General features: G+C 40.1%; 1 protein-coding gene across 13 annotated transcripts in view; it reads right to left on the bottom strand.

The window, feature by feature from the left end:
• The window catches only part of SOX6 (SRY-box transcription factor 6), a 583,835-nt gene that overhangs the window by 111,855 nt on the left and 445,072 nt on the right, over window positions 1-26,908 (bottom strand). For 11 of the 13 annotated variants that reach the window (XM_048485157.1, XM_048485158.1, XM_048485155.1 and 8 more), the window contains 2 exons: window positions 26,211-26,334; window positions 12,384-12,463 (listed from right to left, as the gene is read on the bottom strand). In XM_048485157.1, the coding sequence (XP_048341114.1) occupies window positions 12,384-12,463; window positions 26,211-26,334 (204 nt within the window). The remainder of the gene's footprint in view (window positions 1-12,383; window positions 12,464-26,210; window positions 26,335-26,908) is intronic. The other 2 variants (XM_048485164.1, XM_048485166.1) reach the window with 1 other exon arrangement.

The following is a 26,908-nucleotide window of genomic DNA, read 5'->3' as shown; positions in this document are numbered from 1 at the left end:
TAAAATGGAGCCTAGGCCTGCATGTTGTATGCATAAGAACATAAGAAAGAGCCTGCTGGATCAGACCAGAATCCATCTACCGTATATACTCACATATAAGTCGACCCACGTATAAGTCAAGGCACCTAATTTTGCCTTGAAGACCTGGGAAACCTTACTGACTCACGTATAAGTTGAGGGTGGGAAAGGTCCATGGGGAGGTGGGGTGCTGAGCAGGCAAATGAGCCACAGTTGGGGAAAAGGAGCACCCCAGAAGCCTTTGGGAGGCTTTTTAAGGAGGGGCAAGGTGGATCTGGGGAGAGGGAATAAGCTAGGGGCTGTGGAGGGTGAGTGGGATGGGAGGTGGTGGTGGAGGAAAAGGCAGAGGAGAACAAGGCACAGAAGGAAGCTGAAAGGGGGCGGCAGAGAAGAAGGCAAAGCAGAGAAAGCAGTCACTAACTCACCCTTTCTTTCCTTTCCCCCCGCAGGCTGTAAGACTTGGTTTCAGAGAAGCTGCCTGTTGGGCAGCCTGTCTCTATGGTTTTCTTAAAAGGGCAATGCTCCAAAGGATGCTTAAGCAGTCTTTGGAGCATTGCCCTTTTAAGAAAACCACAGATACAGGCTGCCCAACAGCCAGCTTCTCTGAAACCAAACCTGAGTCTGCCGGGAAAGGAAAGCAAGGGTAAGTTAGTGAGGGGGCCTGCCAGTCAGCAGGAGAGAGCAAAGCAGAAAACTAAGCACAGAAAGTGACTGAAAGAGGGGCGGCAGAGAATAAGGCAGGACAGAGCGAAGACAGGACAGGGGGAACACCACACAAGAATTGACGGTAAGTGGGACCTGCGTATAAATCGAGGGGGACATTTTTCAGCCTAAAAAAAAGGCTGAAAACCTCTACTTATGCTCAAGTATATGCGGTAGTCCAGGACCAGCACTCTGCTATGCACAGTGGCCCACCGGATGCCTTTGGGAGCTCACATGCAGGATGTGAAAGCAATGGCCTGCTGCTGCTGCTCCTGAGCACTTGGTCTGCTAAGGCATTTGCAATCTCAAATCAAGGAGGATCAAGATTGGTAGCCATATATTGACTTCTCCATAAATCTCCTCCATAAATGTCCAAGCCCTTTTTAAAGCTATCCAGGTTAGTGGCCATCACCACCTCCTGCGGCAGCATATGCAGAATAACATCACCAAGTGATGATGTCAATTCTGGAAGTAACATCACCACACAGGTTCCAAAAGGGAGATACTCTGGTATTTGAGCAAAATTGATGGTAAAACAGCTTCTACCTTAGAGTTTTTGTCCAAATACCAGAGCATCTCTCTTGTCACTGACAAATTGATGACATCACTTCTGGAAGTAGTATCATCACACAGGCGCCAACAAGGCCTAGGCCTCATTTTAAGCCTAAGAGCCCCATCTCACTCTTCTTTCACCCACTGGAGGCCAAGAGAGATCTGGCAACCCTATCTTGACTCTATAACATATGCCCATGCCCATATGGCAACTGTATGTTATGCTAGTAGATCAACTTGTATGGCCTCAAATCATACTTTTGTTAAGAGAAATCATTTTCTTTCTCTAAACTTAAGGAAAGCCAAATTCCTTTTCCTCTTCCCCTTTTTGTTCTGTTAACTTCTCGTGTTTAGTTAACGAATACATATGTATGCCCACACCAAAGGATTTTTACCCAATTTACATACCAATAACCACAAAAGCAGCAACTAGTACTATTGCCTAGATATTAACAGCTTTTAACTGAGAGCAGGAAACAAACATATACCTAATAGACACTGATGAAATATTCTATTCTCTGAGCAAAGAGACTGAAGAGAGAAAACCTTCCAGCTGAAAAGAAATACACTCTTTTTATCAAATATATATATCTTGTCTTTCAGCAATACTTTCAAAGCAACTTTTTAAGTTTAAGACAACAAATATCTAAGCTACAAAATCCAGCAGATAAAAATAACAGCTAATGTAGCAGAACCAATTAAAAATCACACATCTAGCATATAAAGAATAGAATCAGCAGAAATGTGACCACCATCACTGCAACACAACTGATTAGCCAAAAAGGGCCATCATATTTCTTGTAAAACTCAAAAGAGATAGGGATCACATACATATACTTGGGGAGGACATTCCATATTCTTGACGCCATCACTATTTGAGATTCTATAAAGCATACAGCTAAGTATTTATAAGCCTAGAACTTGCTCAGATTTTCAAAGGTAAAGATGAGAATGGAAGTATACAATAACCTTTTGCTCAGCTTTTACTTTTTTATGCTTGAAGTTTCTCAGGAATACATTCAAATGATTGGTTCTTTTGCTCTGACTCGTGAATTTGAATCCCAGAACATTCTGAAAAAATATTACCATATATATATATATATAAACCTTTAATGGCATAATTAAAACAGCAACAATATACCAGAAAAATGGCGACCTCAGTGTAATGATACAATCTCCAGTACAGTTATAACCGTTTGCTGATGACAGAGCACAAAAGTTAAATACGCTCCAATGACTTTCAGAACCACAATCCAACATCGCTACCAATAATTGATACTAATATTATCAATGGGGCGAATCCATCGGCTTGTGATATTTATTCCGCCGCCCAGCGTAATATCATCGTTGATTGATTTCTTCGTGAAGCTGAACTGCAGGGACAAAATCTTTCATTAAAGGCACTTTCGTATTCTGCCCTGAGTGGTAGCTGAAGGGAGAATATTGCACTCGGCGGGGCTCGTCAATTTAAGTTCTAAGACCAAATTTCGGCCATGGTATAGGGTTTTAATGGTATACCCATGGAGAGAAGCGCTATTAGCCTGTTGCATCAGGTGACTACTACCTATGATCATACAATCTCTTTTGATATCAGCTTTAGCTCATTGGCATTCATTAAAACCAATGCATCCATGATAGACCCGCTTTCATGATTTCCAACAAAGCGACCACCACCGGTTTTGGCTATGGTTATTATTCGCAAAGCTTTTGTGACAGTTGTTAAAGCACAATCGTATCCAGAATTGGAAGGTCATGCACCATGCTCTTGTATGGAGTAGATGTTGGCCCACCTCCAAACAGACCGCAGCATATGGGACTGAGTGAGGTAAGCCTATTACCATATATACTCGCGCATAAGCCGACTTTTTCAGCACATTTTTTTATGCTGAGAAAGCCCCCCTCGGCTTATACTCGAGTATATACGGTAATTCCAAGATGGCAGCTGGAGATGGGGCTGCTGGGGGTTCTGGTAAGCATGTTGCTGCTTTTTTTCTAATTCACCAGAAAGCCGTAAAAACAAGCTGTAAGGACAGCCTGCATAGCATTACAACTAGGTTGTGTGTGTGTGTGTGTGTGTGTGTGTGTGTGTGTGTGTGTGTGTGTGTGTGTGTGTGTGTGTGTGTTAAAAGAAACCAAGACATTTCTCTCCTAAGGGTTATTGGTGCATTGCATTCTAGATGAATACAATTTTTCATACAGTAGTTTACTGCCAATTACTGATGTTGCTGAAGACAAAGACTTTCTTTGGAGCAAAGTTTAGGCTTGCATGACTATGAATCCCAGAATTATTCTACATTTGGAGGAAAACAGTGGTTCATTTGTGTTCCTAGGGTTAGGAACACTAGAGTGCTGGAAAGCTGCTCATCCCTAATGTAAACTCTGTTAAGCAACTCTATCTCATCTTGCTCCCAAATCTTCTGTTTTTAGTTGCTACTGAGTCAAGTTCGAAGGCTTATACTCGAGTCAACAAGTTTCCCAGGTTTTTTGGTGGTAAAATTAGGTGCGTTGGCTTATATTCAAGTCTGCTTATACTCAAGTATATACGGTCTTGATTTCATAGCTGTAGACAGTGGAGGCTGGGAAGATCTACAACTATGTCACAGTCACCTTTCTCAGAAGATTTCTCCTGGGAATTCTTCTACAGAAATTGGGGTGCAAAGAGATTACGCAGGCTGTCATATTTCAAGAGGAAGAACAAGATTAGCCCTGTTATCCATAAGAACATACTTACCAGGTATATTTGATTTTCATCATTTACACCCCTGGGCAGCCCTTGATTTTCTCAGGATTAACACAGATGACAGCTTCATGCACACTTGTTTGATGAACTACCATTCAGCTGGAACTTGGGACCATGGGAAGAGGTAATTTTTTTCCAGTTCCATATTTCCCATAGGGACATACTCCTGAGGGGTATATAACCTGTACTATCCCTTGCCACTAGTGGGGATTGATGGAAAATTTTGATGTCAGATGAACTTTTCAGACACAGGAGAGGATTTAATGGATAATAACCAAATGTTTGCATGCAGAATGTATCTTTCCTCCTCCTTTCCCATTGTAGACTTCTGTAGTACTCAGTTCAATTCAGCTAACCTTTATTAGGCAAACATATTAGAAAAAAGATAAACAATCACTTCTCCTATAGTACTCAAGCAGTCACTTCCAGCAATATTTGGGATCACTGTGGGGTATGTCTTAGTGACAATCACCATTCTGCTAACAGAAGTGGGACTTTGCAGCCAGTATGTGGACTGAAGAAATCAAAAGCACTGAAACTTGCAGAAATGTTGTATAATTTGCCTCTTAATTAGCCTCTTTCCCTTCAGCCCAGTAGACTTCTCCCTTGCACTGCCTTCGCTCTAATAATATTAAGGAAGTGCCTTGAAGATGGTTTTGGACAAGAGTATTTTATATATATAAGCTAGCCAAAAGAACAGCTCTGGGAAATCCTGTACCTGGGCAAATGTGGGACTTGAATCCTATATTTAGTTGCATGTGCATTGAACATAACAAGGGAATAACTCAATGCACACATATATAATCACTGTACATAGACAGAATGTGGATTCAGTGTAACTTGTGAACAATGCTAACATCTTTAAGGTATCCTCACTTGCTCACTTGCCTCACTTGCTAGAAACAGTGATCTTGCCAGAAGACAACAGTCATTCTGAAGTACTGTTGAAATTTATAGGACTGAAATCAGTCATAATTAACTTATCTTCTTGATTTAAATAGAGCCAGCTTGACTCACTTTCTCTAGATTGAGACATGTGTTTAGAATTCTGGAGTGGCATGCTGTCTAGATTAGTCCTCTCTAAATTTCATTCCCAATTTCTGAAACAGTATCTATCATAGATATTAAGTTGGCCAATCTAAGTCAAGTGGATCGTCACAGAAATAAATTTTGAGTAAAATGTCATTTTAACAGAACAAAGATTATTTGTGTAGATTTCTTTTCTACGTTCCCAACCCGGCTGTTGTTTTTTGCCATTTCCTTACTTTATCCATGATTAGCAGCAACATTTTTTTAAAAAAAAAAATCCATGCCGAGCTCAGTAGTCTTATGGGTGCTAGCTAGAATGATTCTACAGAGTTAATGAAGATCGAAACTCTGCCTGTAACAATATTAAGTTTATTTTCTCTAGTGATTCGAAGAAGTGAGCAATCTGTCACTAATACACTGAGTGAAATTACTTGTCTTGTTGGAATTCCTGCTGACAGTCAGTCACACACAGCGCTGACCTAAACATCTACCTGCTGACAAACAAATTGCAGTGTCAAACTTTGAAATGGTAACTAGCTGGTTTTAATTTTGATTGGTCTTGGTTGAATTTCTTATGCATTCTTCACCACTCTTCCTTGTTGCCCTTTCTCAAAATCCACATTCTTTGCTAGCTTGAAAATAAAAATAATGGAAACCCCTGTTTAACATTTGTGTGGAAAAATTATTTTTGCTGGCTGCATCAGAGAAATGTTATGTCAGATAAAACTGTTAAAGTGTGTCTAAGCAACATTAAGAGTGGCAGGCCCGCCAGTGACTGACTGGGTGAGTGAACACATTAGCCAGACAGCATTGTAGGAATTAATTTTCTTCAATAAAGTGATTTTTAAGGCTCATATATTTCACAATCTAAACATATGTCACTGTTTCATAAACAAAATAAATGGATTAAAATAATACATTACCAATATGCTGACACATGGAGATATTTTAATTAGGAATACTTAAGCTGTGTGATACTTAACTGCTGTATTTGTTGAAGAGGAGCATGCATCATTTCATAAAGCATGAGGCAGGTACAAAACTTTACACGATGGAGGAGTGAAGCAGGACTAAATTGCCCTCTTTCTAACATAGCACCATGGAACAGAGTATGCCCCCAATAGAAAGTTAAAATGAAATCTTAGGCAGTATTCAAGATGCTCCACAAAGAAAGGCAGCCCTTGAAGCAGTTTTTTTTTCAATGTGAGAGGGAGAATAAGTCTTAAGAATAATATTTCTTCATAAAAGGCTACATTTTAACATCTTAGCTATTTAAAGGCCATATTTACATGACTGTCACATTACAACAGCCTTTCCTGCACATTCTTCTTTACTTTCTTTAAAGGCTTGCACAAAAATAGCTGAGGAAAGCAAATGTCAAGCTTGTCCGGAAATTTATATGTGTGAGAGAATTAGAATAAGTAGAAATGTAATATATTGTTTACCGTAGTGAGTGCCCTCTGTTTTCTAAAGGTCAAAAGCATTGTAACCTTAGAGTTACAGTTTCTGATTGTTCCCAGGGTTAAATACATTATCAAAATTAATGGTTGAAACCCCTCAACCTTCAGATATATGAGTATTCGTGCCTCCATCTGCCAAACTGCTCAACTAAAAATAGCATTATTTGGCCTTCATTCTGTTAATATTGTACCCCTGAGGCAGGCTGTGCAATGCTTCAGCAGTACTTTGGATCTGCACCCAGTGGTATAACAAAAGGTCATTACTCTGTGTACAATTAAGAAAGGGGGGCTGAGGAGAGAAAAGCAACACACTGAAGAAGCATGCTGTATATTTTTTGTTTAATTTAGTCAATAGTAAAAACTTCACTCTTCCAGTACACAGCTGCAGCCATAGTTAAGACTTGCCAAGGCTCATTAACGTTATATGCGATAAACTTTGAAGGACAAATTACACAAGAAACATCAGGGGAAAGGTAAGAGCAATAGGTTTTCTTGCTTGCTTGCTCTCCCTCTCTCCTTCCCCTTTAAAGATCACTTTGTTTAGGAATAGCTCCAGCTCGCATAATTGCAATGCATTATCACTATCAACAATTTATCAACAACTGTTGGTAGAACTGCTCTATTTCTTTACCAACCTTTTCTGGAAAAAAAATACTGGAATTTGTTTTGCCATAGGGGATTGAAAGAGAAATGACAAGGTTTCACAAAAGACTGAATGCCGCCAAGCCTTCTGGGGCAGATATCTGTATGTTTATGGAATTACAGTTGCTACAAGTACTTTGAAATAGTATTATGATCCCTAAAGAGTTAAGTAAAGGCTTTTTACATGCCCTTTGGTGGGGGTGGCGGGGAATCATGTAATATCTACCCATTTTATGGTGCAGAATAAGAACTACCACAGTAGTGAAAAATGAGAGAGCATGGCACAGGGATAAAGAAAGAGATAGAACACCGAATTGTAAATACTGTGTAGAGAAATGGCTTCCCCCCTCCCTTTTCTCCCCCCCCCCCCCATTCTCCAACCAGGCACCAGAGATCTAGAGAACCTGACTGGAGGGCAGAAAATGCAGTGAAAATGCAACACTGGTAGAGGCAGCCAAAAAGGGGTGGTAATATAAGAGCAGGCAGAAACCTGTGTGGGGGTCTTTTGTCTTCTTTTGTCTTGGCTTCTTTGTTCTGAGGAGAGAAGGGCTCTTGCCTGAGCTGAGAAGGCATCGGCCATTTCCTAGGCCAAGTGATGTGAGCTCTTCGCAAATGGCAACTGTTTAAGCTCTGAAGACCTACCCTGCTTTCCACCATCGATTAGGCAGCGTATGTAATAGTGATAGGGAAAGGGGATTCGCATTTTGTCTCCTTTTATTTGTTATTCCTTGCTTATCTAGTGCAGTGCCAAAAGGTTCTTGTGATTGTTCTATTGTTAATAAATACTTTCTTTTCAAACCTTACATTTGGTGGACAGTTCTCTGTGCCATGTATGCCCCACTGACTTGAACACACTATTTGATTAGGAGGCAGAGGCCTTGCAACAGGTAGAGGAAGCTGGGAAATCCTGGTCTTTCCCAGTGGGCAGTCCTCAAAGGATCAGGTGGCGGCAGCATACCCTTAGAGAAAGATAGCCCTCTCCAGGGGAAAGTTGGTAACCCCTGGGAGAGTGCAGAGTGTGAAATAGGGCCTGCCAGCCATAAGCAAGCCCGTTTTGCCACATACTGCATCATAAATACTTATTTCTCACAATTAAAAACTGCATGTAGCTGTTGATAAGAGTAATTGCAAGTATCTGATAATTGTATGTTTGTTTAAAACATTTCTATCCTGCCTTTCCACACAAATAGGGTCCTCAGAGTGGCAAAGATCAAAACATTAAAAACATTACAATATTAAAACCGCATTCAAAATAAAGTGTGTATAAAAATATTTAAACAATTCAATAGAATTGAATATAGAGACACTCATAACAACAGAAAATGAAAAGCTTTCCCCAAGGCAGTGATAGAGGGAGAGAGACAAATCTCTTTGGGAAGGGAGTTCTAAGGTTTTGGTGCCACAAACCAAAGCCTCTTTTTCTCTTCTAGCTTTGCTACACTACTTTTGGGCAATCTTCCGGCCAGGGTGACTGAAAATAAATATGTTGGAATTACGGCGATGATCTCCAGGCTTATTGCAGAGATCAGGTCACTTGGAGATGATGACAGGTTTTGAAGTTGGCATTATATTTCATTGAAGTCCCTCCCCTCCTCAAAACCACCCTTCTCAGGCTCCACCCCCATAATCTAACCTCAGATGATGAGGACACCCAAAGCAAGGACTCGGAAGATGACAGGAGTGAATGAGTAGGTTCCATTGGGAGAATGTGGTCCATGAGAAGACATGACACGATCCTCTCATACATATAAGCCACTGTGAAAGGAAACTGCTTACTTTATTGGTATCTGATGAAGGGAGCTGACTCTTGAAAACTTATATCCCCCCCCCCCCCCCACACACACACACACACTTTTTTTTGGTCTTGAAAGTGCTACTGGACTGGAATCTAGTTCTTCTGCTGCAGACCAACACAGCTACTCTCTGAAACTCCCATGTCAAAAAGCCTATATGTCAGAAGGTTTAGGGTTTCGTAAAGGCGCGGGTGATGTTTTAAGATACTACTGTTGTTTTAATTATATGTATGTTTTTAGCTGATGTTTTACCTGTACACCGCCCTGAGCCCTTCGGGGATAGGGCAGTATACTAAATTTATTTTTTTTAAAAAAAGGAAGGCACATTCCAATTGTTTAAGTACCACACATTTAATACAGTTAATCAGAATCCAAAGAGTGCACAGATTCAGCCACAGTTATTGGTGGAAATGGGCTCAAACCAGCTCTAGATACCTGTATTAGGCCAATGCCAAAAGGCCTTTTTAATGATCTATTATTTGGTCTCTAAAGACCATAAGGATGTATAGGAATGCACAAGTAAATTGAATCAGAAATTTTACAAATTCAGTAGATTTCAATTCAGAACACTGTGAAGACATTAGTTGGGTTCTTCTGTACTACTCAATAAAGTGTAAGCTTCACATATATATGTGTCCCCTTTCGTCAAACTGAACACTGCATGTAAATATACCTGTACATGTCAAGGTGCAGCACCCTCTTAAAAATCATGATCACTGTTATTTGTCTTAGTCTAATCAGATTAGTAGCCTTCTAAGATTCCACGTACTGAAAACAAAATAATTAGAACTGGTTATTCAAGAACTATTTAATCAAACAAGATAATATGGCAGGGTGCTTTGTGTAGATATATATAAATTGCCTTATAAAGGGAGACTATATTTGATAGTATTTAAATAGGTACAAGTACAGGTACTTCATGATCAACATAACAGGGTACAGTAAGCTCTAATCAGCATGCTACAATATATTTCAATATATTACTTAATATAACTTAACTTCCCATCTCTGCCTAAGAGTCCTTTCAGCCCCTGATAAGGATAATGTCCCAGTGAGATTGATATACTATCCAACTGTAGAGATGATAACAGTCACAGAGAAGCTAAGTTGCTTCATTGTCTGTAGGAGCTGTAAAAGCTAAGTTGCTTCATTGTCTAGGGCCACAGAGAACATTTCCTACTCCTGAAGAGTTTCCTCAGAGGAAAAGGTTTTTACAACTGAAGCACTTGGCAACTGAAAAAGAACTTTAGAGCTAAAATGAAGTATCGTATCATGCATGTTTCTGGGCTGTATAATTTTTGATCTATTACTGGGAAGAATTCAAATGTTCAATCCCTCTTTTGAAAATTAAGCTGTGCAGCACTGTAGAAAATACATCATATGGTGCTTCTGTTTCTCATTACCAGCTCTTTGTTACCTTGGTCTCTGACTGAGAGAAACAAAACTTGCTCAGAAATCTCTGGGCACTGATATTGAAAGGTTTACAACCAAGGGGCCTGTTTGATTGGCCATCTATTTTTTTTACTCATATATAAATTTCTCAGACACTTTTCCATGTAAAAGTCCACAATTCAGCATACAATAGAAATCAGAATTAAAATCTACTAAAATATCAATCAAGAAAGCCAGATAAAATTAAAATTGCCACACAATGATATAACAGCCATGTTATATGTTAAATTGTCTTAAACAATAAGGCAGTGTTAACTTGACACTTGATAATATTAAATTTTATCACAAACACACCAATATAAAGAAGTTGTCTGGGAAGATAACCTGTAATGTGTGTACTGCCACTGAAAAGACTCACCAATCTCTTAACCATTAATGGTGTGTGTTTTTGAATGAGATCACTCATGTAGATCTCAAAAAACAAGAATTATATGGAAGTGTCATATATCTCAGTGGCCTCAAATTGGGTCCATGGCCTCAATGAGTGCAGTAGGTTTCCTGAAGTTAAACCTCAGCCCTGATTAAGATCTTTCTACAATATCTCCCTTTTTCACCCTTACAAATTGTTTGGGCATGCCTTCCTCCTGTCAGATAAGTAGTCTCTTCCTCTTGCTGTCTGCTTCCCAGGCCAGTTTTTTGGCAGCTCCCTCACTCCTGGGAGCTGTGTTATGCTCCTGGGATTGACTTCTTGCCTGGATCAATCCCTGACTCTGAGCCATGTCATCAGCCCAGTGGTTGCCTTCACCCTAGACATTCTGGGCCTTCCACGGTTCTGCCGTGGAACATGGTGTCCAGGTATCTCTGTCCAAAACAGGATGTAGCTGATACAAGCTGCTGAAAACCCACAACCTGTAAACAACAAACCTCACAACTTTATTTAAGTTATGGGTCTGATTTTTAAAGGAGTGCTATGCCATTCAATTTCAACTGGATACTGTGTTGTGGGATCATTGAGCCTATCAATAGAAATTTCATTTCGAATGTGCTGGACTGAGTTCCACTAAACTGTGTGCAGCACCACTTGAAAAACAGCTGACTAACAATAGGCTTAAGAAGTGCTGTGACACATCAGAGACTAACCGGTGCATACTGCATATCCTGAAAACCTAATGTCCCAGTAAACCCATTTGTCTCTTGGGTGCCAAAGTAATTTTTGCTACTTCAGAACCAACTCTTCTCAGTGATTAACTATACTGCTTAAATGTCCAGGAGCTAACCTCTAGTGTGATGACTAAGCACACCTCCTTCATAAGCTTTCAACTTCTACTTCATTATTTGAGACTATTGTGCCTTTTCTTGGGGAATATTAAAAAGCTATATAATAAATTGGAGCGTAAATCATTTTCACACAACATTTAGTTCCCCCTATGACAAAAATAAATAAATGACCTAGCAAGGGACCAAACTCAGACTCCTGAAGGCTGCTGGCATCCGACCAACTTAACGCATGGAAAGACAGATTCCATAAATACAGAAGCCGCAAGAGTGCAGCAGTCATCACCCAGTCCAAAAGAAAAGATAAAAGCCATTTATTCAGACACCTACTACAAACAGCAAAAGCCAAACAGGCCACACTTGAGGACACTTAAGAGAAATGCAGTATACTGAACTTGTCTTCTAGGTAAATGATTGCATGCTTGCCCTTTCCCTCCCTCTATAAAGGTATGAACCTGGCCAGGTTAAGCATTTTGTACCCTGACTGATTTCAGTGGAAGGGAGTTAAAACTCTCCTACTGAGATAGAAAAAGAGCTTTAACAGACACTGCATCATGCCCAAAATTAACAACTTATAATGCAAAATGGTCTGTGTTTCCTATTATCAAGGCTAATAGAATACTGCTCTGTTTGCAGCATAAGTACACAAGGTGTTAATCCTTCTGGGGCTGCGTTTAAAAAATTACTTAACATTCAAGCTATTACTTAGCATACAGCTGGTTAGCAGTTTTCCACTAAAGCATTGGCTTCGAGCCCACATATTTTTGTTCTGGCACATACCTGGAGTTGTAAAGGGCTGAGTCCAGAAGCAGCAGCAGCTGCCATTGTTGACGGAATGAACTGCACAGGATAGTTATCACCTGTCAAGGAAAACAATGCATACAGGTTTAGACAATGAGCAAAGAATAGCAGCAGACAAGTGCAAACAGGGCCTCAACAGTGCCTGTGCTCCACAACACTGCTCTAAGCCTAAACATCTGCAAACACAAAAGAGGTGTGCTGGGCACAGACTTGCAACTCTACGTTGGAACTTTTGCTCCAGAGATCGCTAGTAGGCAAACTGGCAAAACATTAAATGCAATGCTTAGACCCAAGCATGCTCACTGTTATTACATATCACAAAGCCCCAGAATTCTTGAAAAATAAGAAAGGAATAATTATGTGTTTAGAAATGTTTCAGGAGATAATGACACAGAGAGGCATGCAAAGGCTCAAACTTTGTAGATGCTGAAAATCCTTTGAGCTAGGAAAATGTTTGGCTGTATGTCCTATAGCAAACAGATGAACAAAGTAGAGGTTAACTGATTCTTTAAAAAAAAACAGCTTTTCCCTCAACAGTTGCACACTCTTTTCCTTGTCCCAGCCCCCATGATTGCTATTTGCCCCACCATAACATCAAGGGGCTTTAGTCAAAAAAAAGCCCTCTAGTGTCATGGAAAATAGCAGCACCACTGGACTTAGGCAAGAAAAGTTTGAGGACTTCCATGCAGATGCTCCATTGACGTTCTGCAAATGCAGCAGCAACCAACTCTACATAGAGAAACACAACTCATGTAAAAGCATCCAAGTATCCTTCTTACTCCTTCTTAAAAAAAACAAGAACACATAATAAGAATAATGTTTTTTCACCTTTTTTTTCTTTCCAAATAGTATTAGGATGATGAGATAATGGGGGCAGAAGTATCCTTTTCGCCATACTGCACCTGGATAGTTCATGGCCATCTGACATTCAAGCTATCCTTTGTTTATAAGGGAGGAGAGCACCAGCCACTTTAAGATTCTAACATAGCCTGGAATTTTTACTTCTTCCCTAGGTGACCATCCATGTAGGTTCAAAAAAGAATGCATTCCATAGATGGAAGCTAAACTACACATAACATTTTGCTGCGAAAAGCCAATAAAGAAGGGTGGTGACAATAGACGTTTACATCTTGGGAAAGAGATTTAATTCTTCCTCCATGCTGATGTCCTAATTAAAAATATATATTTCTGAGGCTACCTTTTAATCCTTGTAAAGTCATGAAAACAAGATAGCTACTTGAGTCTAAGGGGGTATTTTCAACCAGGGAAATTAAACACCACCACAACAACAACCTATCCCAGTACCACAGCCACTCAGACCTATACCAGCAACAATTAGCAGTGGTTTTTTGCATCTCAAGAGGTCTAGTCATGGATTCCTAGCTTCACGTGCAGTTTGGTCCTGAGAACAGTAGTTTAGGGCACCCTAATAGCAAACCACAGTTATCATTAATTCACATTGTGCTGTTCATGTACACCCAATTTAAAGTTTGTTTTGACCTGAATCTGAATGACTGTTGTTGTACTCAAGTCTCTACAATTTAAAGTGTCACAAAGCCTTGTTTGTTAAAAGAAATTTCATGTTTTGTTTTCACTTCCTGCCCTCTGATTATGAGTATATTGTATCTTATTGTCCTTATATTGGTGGTAGTGGGGGAGATCTGTGAAACTATTAGTGTAAGTTGAAACTGTCTCCTGTTTTCTGTGAGAGAATAACTGATTAATAGCAGTAAAGTCATGACTTTGCATCACTACATGCTTAATTCTCGGGGGCAATAAGCCTTCTGGTGCAAAGCACATGTCCAGACTGGCCTTTTATCTCTTCTCTGTTGGCTTTGCTTCCAGTTATATAATGAAAATCATTTTGTTATTCCAGTATGGGGAAGGGGGCATGGCTGGGCCACTTGGCCTGAAGTAACAATCTCAGGGGAGGGGGCATCTTAGAGATAATGCTTTCAGCAACCTTACCTCAATTGGGTTGGTGACATTATTGATCCTGGGGTCTCACCCAACGTTGGATTTTCTGATAAAGCAAGGGTTCTATCAGCCTATGGGATGCTCAGAGATACCTTACAACCAGGTCCAGATTTACCAGGAGTGATATTGGATTGGAGGGTCAGTAGCTGCCACCGTGTGAAGACAACCTGAGAAAGCTTGGATGAGCTGATCTGGTAACTACTCAGAAAAGTCTTGCCACTGTTTGTTTTGCTGTTTGTTAGAGAATATCTCCTGTTCAGACTAGTGAGGTTATTTGTTTTCTTACTGCTTAAGGTGTGTTCTGTCTAGATTCTTGAACACTGCTTATCACTAGCATTCTTGTGCTCTTTTGTTGCTTCACTACAAATTAAATGGACATCTCAGGTACCATACTACTGGTTTAGCAACTAAGTCTGCCTCATAGGGCTGGTTGGCTGCTTTGTTCCCAACTTTGGAGCAGGGCTGGAGTTTTGGCAACTAAGAGTTTCCTTGGCTTAGGGGAACTTCTTGACATAAGGTACATCAGGAAAAGAAGCATTCAGTAATACACTGAACATTTTTCCAACTTACTTAGATTAAGAATTATGAGGATCCTAATTAGCTGTGAATGGTACTCTGATATTAAATCATATAAGCAGAATCCACATTGCAATAATATGCTGAGTTCCAAATTCTGTTTATTCATAATGTCTTGGATCCAGCAGCATTTCCATGAATAGTAGGAGGCACCAATTTGCCCTCTTTTAGCAGACCAACTCCTTCATCATGCAGTTCCTACTAGTGTCCTTATCCTCCAGTAAGTTGTATTTTGGGGAGCATTTTGGGCTGCAGTGCAAATCGGAGAAATCTCATTTCACTGATGGAAATTTCTTCCATCAGAGGAAATTAGCTCTGTTTTACAACCCATATTTACAGGACATTAGTCAATTCTGGACAGGCCAAAAGTCACAGGTATAGGACTCTAATATAACCCATTTGGAGGGTGAACTTCGCACAGGTTCCACCTCCCAAATGAGCCTGCCCTATTTTATTTCCCTCAACCTGGGATTTTTTAAAAGTTGCTAAACCAGGGATCCTTTTGAAAAATTCTGGGTTGCAGCCGCTTCTGCACCAATGGCTAAGCAGGAGGCACTTTATTTCCCTCCCTTCCACCACACTTTCCATGGCCAGGGAGAATCTTCCTGCCATTATCTTACCATTGCAGGAAGGCCCTGTTTTCTTTCTTTTTAATTTTGCAGGTTGTATCTGTGTAGCAATGCAAGTGCAGCCAGTTGTATCATGGGATAATTGGTATGGTTTTGTGAGTTCATGTACGTCAGGAAAAGAATGCCTGCGTAGCTATGCATGTGATGAAGGAATATTTTTTTAAAAAAAGAAGCACCTCCATGCAAAGGTGAGAAAACAACCCAGACTGTTTCCGTGGGCTCCACTCGCTGCCTGCACAGCACGCATGTGAATGGGAAACAGGAAAATGGGTACCTTTAGAACCACTGCAACCCGCTGTACATTTGCTGTGCAGAATCGGCCAGTGTAGCACTTTGTAAATGACAGCTTGCCTGACTAGATTGAAATGTTTCTTTATGTTAATCCTGTACAACATATCTCTCCCCCATTGCTAAATGACCCTACCTTCCTATTGCTGAAGTTCAGACTTGCAAGTCATTGGAACAGGGATTAGGATTTTTTGCTTATGTACTCTGTAGAGCACCATGTAAATGGTTTGTACTAATTACGGTTTGAATTTATTTAACAATTTTGTCCCTTCTCCAGTTATCAAACCTAATGGTACTTTTACAGTGCAGTCCTGGATACTGCTGAAATTTAGAGGGTTTTACACAGTTTTGTTAAGAAACCCAGAGGCGTTCCTCCCATTGAGCAAAGTGGGCAGTTGCCCAGGGCGCCCCCTTGTGGCGGGTGCCAAAAATGCAGGTTTGTTTGTGGGACTTTTTTGTATTTTCAGTGGGGTTTTTTCATTTTTGGCCTGCAGGAGGTGCAGTTTTTAGGCTAGCAGCACCAAAATTTTAGGGATTTTTAAGGAGACTCTCCTGATGATATCATCCAGGTTTGGTGAGGTTTGGTTTAGGGAGTCCAAAGTTATGGACTCCCAAAGGGAGTGCCCCATCCCCCATTGTTTCCAATAAGAGCTAATAGATGGGGGCTACACCTTTGAAGGTCTATAACTTTTGACCCCCTGAACAAAACTTCACTAAACCTGGGTGGCATCATCAGTAGGGGCTCACGAAGATACTCTGAAATTTTGGTGCTGCTATCTTAATAATTGCACGCCTGACAACAGGCACCCCCTAAATTTCCCTAAATTCTCCTTTTAAATCCACTCCCTTCCTGCCAATGCTTGTTTTCTTTCTTTCTTTTATTCTCTCAATGCCTAATAATGGCTACTATTACTATTACTATTACTATTACTATTACTATTATTATTATTATTATTATTATTATTATTATTATTATTATTATTATTATTATTATTATTATTATTATTATTATTATTATTATTAAATCCACCCCCTTCGGCATGGATTTAAAGGGAGAATCTGAGGTCCCCAGTTTAAACATTGAAAGTGATGCTGTTTCAGGGTGGGGGAGAATCCACCCCAAAATAGCATCACTTTCAATGTTAGTTTTAAACTAGGGACCCCAGATTCTCCCTTTTATGGTGGATTTAAAAGGAGAATCTGGGCTCCCTAGTTTAAACACCATTGAAAATGATGCTGTTTGGGGGTGGATTCCAGCATCACTTGTTTAAACTAGGGAGCCCAGATTCTTCTTTTAAATCCACCTTAAAGGGAGAATCTGGAGTCCCCAGTTTAAATAACATTGAAAGTGATGCTGTTTCCCCCAATTAAGGGGACTTGATACAACACCATAAAATATTTTCATAGCAGTAATAACATTTTGAAAGCATTTTGAAAATGTTTTCAAACAAATATTTCTGCTGTGTGGCATGGCCCGTTGCTGTGTTCAGATTTGTGAGTTGGGGCATGTTCTATAATGTGATGGTGACTTTGAAACAACCTGGTGGAAAAAAAACATTGTTTGGTCATGGTGGGAGGGTGGCCGCCCATGGGGGGACATCAAACTCAGGTTTTGCTCAGGGCTCCAGTTTGCCTAGGTACGCCACTGAAGAAACCTCTAAGTAGCCTGTTGCCTGTGAATATGGTGGCCTATATATGACATTGTCTTAGATCATAGCAAGCATTAGGCATTCAGTCTGCAACAAACTCCTGCTGTCATTTCAGTGTGCTTCTGCAAAGTTAAAGCTAGAAAGGGAGAGGGGAGCAGAGTTTAAAAATTAAACTTGCAATAAAAATGCAGTGATTGATAAATTACACAATAACCATAATTTAATAGATCATCACTTTGGCTCTGTATTTAAAGTCATATTATATGCTGTCCCTAGGCTATGTTTTAATAGGCTTCTTCTCTGCATTTTTGACACTTATAATAATCAAGCTGCTTTGCATCAATTTATCTACATTGCATGCAGAATGTAAGAATGTAGGTGCAACATCAGGGAATTGTGAAGTTTTCCCTGCACAATTGTACTTAGTCCAATTCTCAAATATTTAGTAACATCCCAGGTCCTCATGAATACCCTTACTCTGCTTCTCACCCAAAGCTTTTCGATACTTGCACAAACAGGGTAAATAGTATGCTGCTTTCACTTTTTAAATTAATAGTTTCTAATCCACAAGGTCTCTGCATTATATCCATAATGCCTCATCAGACCATTGAGCACAGTATGTGCCTGTACACAGTCCAGTAACAATTGGCATCTGATTGCATATGGAGCACTGCTACAATGGCTTTGCTAACACTATAGTGCACTGGTGTCCTATGGAGTAATGTTCATAATAAAATAAACTGGTCTTATTTTCCCCCTTTTTATGAGGTTCACTCTGATATCTGCAGAGTGCCATTGTTTTAAATAACTATTCTTTCCTTCTGTCAATTTTTTACCCCTTTATGGTCAGATAATTTTGCTTATCTTCTTTGATGGCTAAATGGAATTATATGAATACAGAGTTACAGAGTATCCTCATCCAAGTTAAATAATGTTTCTTTCGTAAATATGCAACTTAAAAAAGAAATCACATGGATATAGAATTAATGATGCTTTAAATAGGAAAAAATAAGCACTCAAGCTATGAGCATGAATTGCATCACTGAACATTTCTGAGGCACTCTTTCTTTAAATATCATGAATTATTCATTCTTCTTCCATGCAGTAATCCTTTCTCCCTCCATTTCCCCTTTTGTAAGTTCAATACCAGTTGCTTTATTTGTACTAAAACATTTTCCATGTCAAACATTTTTTTAAAAAAATCAAAATTCTGAAAGAATTTCCTGTGGCACTGCTTCTTTACAGCTGTCGTGCCTCTATGGTTTGAATATATATACTAATATACTAATAAATTAACTTTAAGGTGTGTTACATATTACTGTTTTTATATATATAAACAATAATATGTAACACACCTTAAAGTTAATTTATTAGTATCTGTACCACACCCTCTGGCTCACCTGCTGGCTACAGTTCTCTGCTTTGCTGATAATAACCTTATTTTCATTCCTAAGTATTTTTCTCCCCTAAATCACATAAATGTCCCTTCTGGAACTAAATCTGAGCATATAGTGAACAGTATACAGCTAATATAATCCTAGTGCATTATATAATAGCATTATACTGAGAACAAAGCATGACATTTCATACCATTGGAATGTTTTGCTGACAATGCTGCAATTAAAACAGAGAAATATTCTCTGTGGGGAGGAGCTCTAGTTAAGATTGGGGAGAGGTGATGAAAGTTTAATTTTTTTAATTACAGAAGATACATCTTTCCCATTCTAATTTTCTCAGCAGAAAAATGGATCAAGGAGCTTCTTGGTAGCTGCTTTGGCAATCTATCAGTCAACATGTTGTAGCATTTTTTTTTTCAAATTTGTTTCTGGATTTGGAATGCTTGCATGAGGACCCATTCTCTTTCATTTTATAAAGGGAAGCCAAACAAGTTGAAACAGGTTCCTTGTAGGTATAGGTGTGCGCTAGTCTTGATTACTAGGAGAATGGCTGAATGAAACAAATACAATACCTCATCATTCATTCTTGTACACACTAACCTCCTCAGCTCTCCTGCTTAGATTATTGTCTATTTATATTAGGTCTTCTGTTGTTTATATGTACAATGGAGCTTACAAGTCATGGGAAGATTAGTGTCAAAGTTGCCAATTATTTTAATGCAACGGAACATACTTGTAATACATTGTCCTAGATTGAGCACTTTTAAACTATGATATATATTGTGGAAGTGGGTTTCCTGCATGGAAGGCACATTAGGAAGCATAATTTCTTATCATATGCATGCATGTAATAATATTACAGTTAGCTTTAGCATATCTATACCCACTTTTTTAGTTTTTAGAAATTGCTTCATTTCACCTTTGGTGTGTTTTCCCAAGCAATTTTAAGGCTAATTAAGTCAAGCTGTTAAAGAGCTACACTGACCTCTCTAGAATCAAAGGAGGGCATTTGAGAAGAACAGTTCACCAGTTACAAACCATAACCATTTACTTGAAAGTTAATCATCATCATCTTCTATTATAATAGCAAAGTTATCCAGTCTGGGGATGTTTAAATCCAGTGACTGGGCTATGTGTGGGGAAGAAAGATTTTTATACAAACCAAAAAAATGCTGCAGGTTTGCAGAAAAAATCTGGAATGCTAAAAAAAATGGAGTTTTTAAACCCACAAAATGATAGAAGAGGCCCTTATAGTTTTAATAAACTGACAATGCAATCCAGACTGCTGCAGTGGGCAGAGAAGGTGCAGTAAAGGCAGGGGCATGCTGTTTCCAAAGGGGCTTTTGTGCAGTGCAACAGAAAGGGAAACTTGAAATCCCTACCGCCACCTGAATCGCCCCATTGACTCAAATGTCTTACAAAAGTGTGGTGTAAGCCTGAGAGTCCGGGGGCTGGCATTTTCCCCCTACACCCCTGGGAACACACCACAGTGCCCTCCATGTTGGCATCTGTGGCACCCTGAACTATTGGGTTTCAGTCTGTGGCACCCTGAACTATTGGGTTTCAGCGCAGAGCAGAGCAGAGGGATGGCTGGCCACCAACACATTTGCTTCCTCTGCTGGGGGGCTGCCACCTGTGGTGGAGGGGTAAATGTGTCAACACAACCCTCTGCCATTTTCTCTGCAGATTCAACCTTCCCATCTGGATTAGGCTGATTTCCTCAGTGGCTGTTGCAAGGCAACAATAGCTTACCAGACTGGGCTGAATAAAATGCAGGGGGAGGGAGCAGAATCTTCAAATGTTTTAGATTGTGAGGAAAAATGTATTGGAGCCAAGTCTTGCAAGGGCTGCCAGCTCCAGATTGGGAAATTCCTAGAGATTTTTGGGTGGAGGGCAGGGTTTGGAGAGCGGAGAGGTCTCAGATGAAAATAATGCTCTAGAGGTCCCCACTGTGGAGAAATGTGGGATATAAATGAAGTAAATACAGTTGAAAATAAGAGGCAGATAAAAGGTAAGTTGATGAATGGCAGAAGAAAAGGCTATAAGCAGGGTAGAGGGAGGGGGAAAGAATATGGAGGTTGTCAGAAAGAAAGAGGAAGTAGTGTAGGAAGGAGGATACAGGGAAGGTATGGTTCCACTTCTCAAGTCCTTGAGGATTTTTTATGATGTTAGTGGGCCAGACTCAGCAGCTGGAACCACACAACGAGGCTACAGTTTTCCAAGGTAGAGGGTGATGGCAGGGTGGGGGAAAAGAGAAAGCTTAAGGCGGAGGGGCAGATAAAGGCAGGTTGGCTGTTATGAAGGAAGGAGATAGGATTGCCAGCTCCAAATCTGAAAATTCCTAGAGATGGGGGGGGGGGTGGAAGTTGGGGAGGGGAAGAATCTTTCCCTGAGGTTTCAGGAGGGGAAGAATCTCAGAAGGGTATAATGCCATCAACTCCATCCTGCAAGGCATCCATTAACTCCATGGGAACTGAGTTGCCAATCTCCAGGTGGGGTTTAGGAGTTCACCCAGAATTACACCTGATCTGCAGATAACACCGATCAATTCCCCTGGAGAAAATGACTGCTTCAAAGGGTGAATTTTATACTATTTGCTGCGGTCATTTCCCTTCCCAATATCACCCCTCCAAGATTCTACCTCCAAATCTCCAGGAACTGGCAACCCTGAGTGAAATTGATCTTTATAGTTATGAGAGCTGTTGTAATTCCAGGAGATTTCCAGGCCCCACCTGGAGGTTGGAAACCTCAGTAGAGAAAAGGGGAGAGGCTATGGGGGCTTTCAGGAAAGTAAAAGAGGAAATAGTGGAGGTGGGAAAATGAGATGCCTCTTGCACATTCTTGTGGGTTTCCACTAGTACACTATAAATGCCAGCAGGAATATGCATAAAAATTATTAGATGATAAGATTTCTCAATTAGTACTTGCTGTTACAGAAAATTATATTACACAATACTGAAAAGTATAGTTACTTGTTTAAAAAATCTGGTATCACTAGCATGAATAGTATTTTGTTTTCCCAGAACTTTTGACTGTGACATGTGTGGGACTGCTTGGTGACGAAGTAACTTTTGATGCAAAGATAGAAAGGGTTGGAAAAACATTGCAAGTGCACACAGTCTCATTCCCCATAATGCCCTGGAACCATACCTAGGGCACAGGGGGCAAAAGTCAAGGGAAAAGAGAGAGGAAAAGCTTTATTTTGCCCATAAAGATTAATCAACTTGTGAGCACTGTACCCGTTAGGAAGGATCCTCTTCTGGCTGCATATCCATTACCAAAGTTCCGAAAACTCATTGACCTAACTCACCATGAGCGAACTCCATCACTCTAAATGGACAACAGTTCTAGCAAAGATCGGGGAATTGGGCTATGATAGTGACTCCTTGAATATGTTAACTTTCACTGAGTCATTTGCTCTTATCAAAGAGCGGCTACTAGCAATAGATTACCATCAATTGCAGAGTTTGGCCAATAAATCCTGTTCGCCAATTAATGTGGCAATTCCATTTCTACAGGGTAACCCAGCCTACTATATTGCAGCGCTTACCAACCCCACATATGGGAGAGGCTACATGATGGCTAGATTTAATATTATGCCATCCCCACTCCATAGAGAAAGACTCAAGGGTCTACCAAGTGATAAGAGGCTTTGCCCCTGCAGTCCAGGGCAGCTGGACTCCATTTCACACATCCTCCTCCACTGCCCATTTTATCAGAAACTAAGATCCAGCTTGTTATCACAGGTTATCGACTCTATGAAAACCCATACAGAGCTAGACAATGTAACCATGCTTTTAAACTGCAATGATTTTAACTGATGTCTCATAGTCGCAAAATTCCTGGCTGAAGTCTGTAAACTGAACTCATGATTCAATGTGAAGTTCTATTTTATAATTTTAACTGTATTATATACTGTTTTGTTTCATATGCCAATAAAGGCTTACTGAACTGGAAGGATCCTCACTACACTGCAGAAAAAAATGCTTTTTAAAGAATAAAGCAATTGTTTCTATAATGCAGGAGCTGATTAGAAAGTGAAAACGGCCCTGGAGCAAGTTAAGCTATGTGGCCCCTGTAGTGCTACATGCCAGTAGTGCTGGGTCACTTATGTCAGTGGGGTTGGCAAGTGGGTTGACATTAGCTCATACACTGTATCAGCTCCCAAACTGGAAGCAGTGCAGAAAAGATAATTGTACAACTGATGCCAACTACCATTGGTGATGAACGATCAGAGCTAAGCAGCTCCTTAAGCTTGTTTAGAGTTGCTGGGGCTTATAGTTTTGCTTTGCCATGGCAAAGCAACCCTCTACAGTATAGCCCACAAGGAAATTTCCCTGTAAGTTAAATGGCCAGTCAACCCCAACAGAATGATAGGAGAAATGAGCAGGCAGGTGAACCTTTTAAAAATTTTGCTCAACTCTTGGCTACACTGCTCTTAGAGCAAGTTATACTGAGCTCCTAGTAAAACATGCCAAAACCTGTCAAACAAATTTGACCAAAGCATACAAACATGAACCGATACTAGTCAACCTAATCCTGTATTGTGAGCTCCAGCTGGCAGTATTCTTGGAGGCAGTAGTCTGAGTCTTGAGACAACGATCACTGAAATAGGACTGAACCACATTAATGCTATCGAACCTAGGTTTTTCGGCATGCAAAATTGTACTACTGAGATCAGGTATTCAAGGGAGGCATGCAAGGGAGGGAAGGGAGGAAGGGGCCCAGTATCTGGACATGGCCCACCCACCCCAGCAGAGGGAGGGGGAGGGGAGGTGGCATGCAAGGGAAGGGGAGGGAGTGAGGGGTGGCATGCAAGGGAGGGAAGGGGAGGGGATATATATGTGTATAGTCTGCAGTGATTCACTTGATCATCTCTGCTTTTATTTTTTTTAAGTACTAGTATTTACATCTTTTAAATGAGTGTGAAAACTGAAAACTGTGCTGTAGTCTTCACTTCTGTGGCTACCAATCTGGCAACCATAGGCCTATGGCAGCTGTCTCCTGGCTTTGTTCACTGCCATGCTTCTCCTGCAGGGCTTTTGCAAGCCAAAGGAAAGCACATCATCTGTGCATTTCTCAGAGGCTTCAGAGCAAGGACATCTCACCAATTCATATAGTTATAAATCTGAATTGTTTAATACTGCCAGAACTGAAATTGATTATAACATAAAGGGCAATGTTTAGCTTATTCACTTGGTAGATTATTCCCATTGTTTGTAGAGGATAAAGTAAATGCAGACCTAGCCATGTGGACCTAGCCACTGTGATCCATGCAACGGTCATCTCCAGGCTAGACTATTGTAACTCGCTTTACATGGGCCTTCCCTTGTGTCTGATCCAGAAGTTAAAACTGGTCCAACATGTGGCGGCTCGCCTGCTTACAGGGGGTACCTTTCGAGATCACATTCAGCCTGTGCTGAGCCGCCTGCATTGGCTTCCAGTTGAATTCCGAATCATCTTCAAGGTGTGGGTGTTGACCTTCAAGGCCTTACATGGCCTGGGACCTTCGTACCTTCGGGACCACATTACCCCATATGTCCCTACTCGACCTCTGCGTTCGGCAGAAGCCAATTTACTGGAAGTCCCTGGCCCCTCGATGATGCGACTGGCCTCCACTCGGGCCAGGGCCTTTACGACTCTGGCCCCGGCCTGGTGGAACACTCTCCTTCCAGATGTCCGGGCCCTGTGGGACCTCGGCAATTTCTGCAGGGCCTGTAAGACTGAGTTGTTCCACCGGGTCTTTGGAGAGACCAGTCACTGAATTGTGCCCCCTCTGTTCTTTTATGAGGGTCCCTTTACATCTTAGGGACCCACCATGCCCTTCCTTCCCTCATTAGGAGGATTTTTAAGTAAGGGTTTTGCGGGACGCCAATTTCATGTAGCAATTGCTGTTTTAAATTAAATTAATATTTTAGAGTTTATGGGGCTGAGTTCTTAATGTTAGGTATTTATTGGTTGTTATTTACTCACCCCTCTTGTTATCGTATTTTATGTTGATGTTGTGCACCGCCCAGAGCCCTCCAGGGATGGGGCGTTATACCAAATTGAATAAACAACAACAACAACAACAACAACAATAATAATAATAATAATAATAATAATAATAAACTCAAGACATGTAGTCAATCACTGATCTCAGATCTAAATTTGTCCTCCTGAAATTAAATCATATCTGTCATAGCAAAAAACCATGTTCATAAATGCACTTTTATTAAAAAATAATAATAAAGTACAACAAAATGGAACAAATGAAAATAATGTCTCCCATTTATTTGGAACACTACATTGTTATATTTTATATTTGAGTTGGATTACATTTTATGGGCAATTTACATTTGAAAGTATATAGTTTTGTTTGTAAACTAATCCCACCTCTTTCTGAAAGTCACTGCAAAATTTCAATTAGTGGCAGCATCCAGATCCAATCATTACTTTTAAATTCGTTAACATTTAACATCCGAAGGGAAAGATACATAATTTTTAAAAAATATTCATTAAAGGGAGCCAATGTTAATGAGTAAAGATCCCTCTTCTGGAAGAGGTTTTGGTTTACAAAGTATATACAAATGAAAATAAGTTGCCTTTTGTTAACTTATATATCTTTATACCCTGGATTCCTTTCTAAAGTAGCTTTAAACATTTGAAGCCCTGTTTACAAGGCGGCTCAGAAAGTATCTTCAAACCATTATATCCCTAATTGAATTCCCCAGGGGCCCAGTAAACTCAAAGGAATAAAGAAAGAAATCATAACATTAGTTAAACCTCCAAACATATCTCTCTGAAAAGTTGCATTATCGTACAAACCTGAATTGATGATGGCAGCTGAACTGCTGAAACCTCTGCTATTTAGATGGAAATTGTACAAAAATACTTCCCATTCCAAATACACAAATTAAATCATGCCTACCTTCACTTTTTATCTCTAATTACGGGTAAGAAGGCTTGCACAAAAGACTAGTGTGACGATAAAAAGCCTAAAAAGAGATATATGTAACCTTCCTATAAAGAACTAAGCTACTCTCACATGCAAATTGGATAGGAACTGGGTCAACAAATTTAAAGGAAACTATTTTTGTATTATACAGAAATAAAATTAATATGGTCCCAAATAACCAATTCCCTGTGCATCTCTCTAGAAGAAATTTTTATCGAGACTTGCAAAAAGGCACATTTTTTTTCCCCTCAGCTAACCTGTTTGTGTATCACTATCCATACTAGACAGATCACGAGAGAAGTCATCATTAATATCTTAACATGTTCAATAGCTTCACATCCCTGTCAACTTACCTGGTTTATAAGTTATTCCTGGGGGGAAAAGGAAACCCTGCTGGGCTGCAGCAGCTGCTGCCAATGTCCGCTGGTCGTGTGGAAAAATTGGGATCATGAGCGGAGGCATGTGACCCTGAACCTGCTAAACAGAAGACAGTCTTTGATCAGAAATTGCACAGATTTGTCTCGACAGATACCTCTCCAGTACTGATAGTGTTCTCGTGTTCAGAGTCCCAGTGAATCTTCTCCTTACTATAATTCTTGCCAATTTCACATTATCACATCAAAGCCCATGCTAACATTTATTTCCTTCTGAGACAAAGGTTTAACAGACTCATTCAGCTGCTCTGTTCTTTATTCTACCTTACCTAGTTCAATTCTTTGTAAGCACTGCTCTGTGTAAAGAATAGCTTTTTATTTGCACGTTTCAATACTTTTCTGTGCTCACTTTCATTGCAGTATGATCATGTACAACCTTTCTTATATTTTGAACATTTTTAAGTTTCAACTATTGTAGCATTAGAATAAACTCCAAACAATTCAGTGTTCTCAAACTAGTAACACAGCATCATAAATATCCTCTTAAACAAAACTGACAGATTACATGCAACGTGAAACTCCCCATAAATGTATTATCTGTTTAGGACATTTTATAGTTTTATGCATGGCCACTTACCCTAGCAATTATAGAGATATTTAGAGAACATACCAGAATA

Source organism: Sphaerodactylus townsendi, linkage group LG02, assembly GCF_021028975.2.
Source record: "Sphaerodactylus townsendi isolate TG3544 linkage group LG02, MPM_Stown_v2.3, whole genome shotgun sequence".
Taxonomy (NCBI): domain Eukaryota; kingdom Metazoa; phylum Chordata; class Lepidosauria; order Squamata; family Sphaerodactylidae; genus Sphaerodactylus; species Sphaerodactylus townsendi.
The sequence above is the reverse complement of the archived record's forward strand: the minus strand, read 5'-3'. Positions and strand labels throughout refer to the sequence as shown.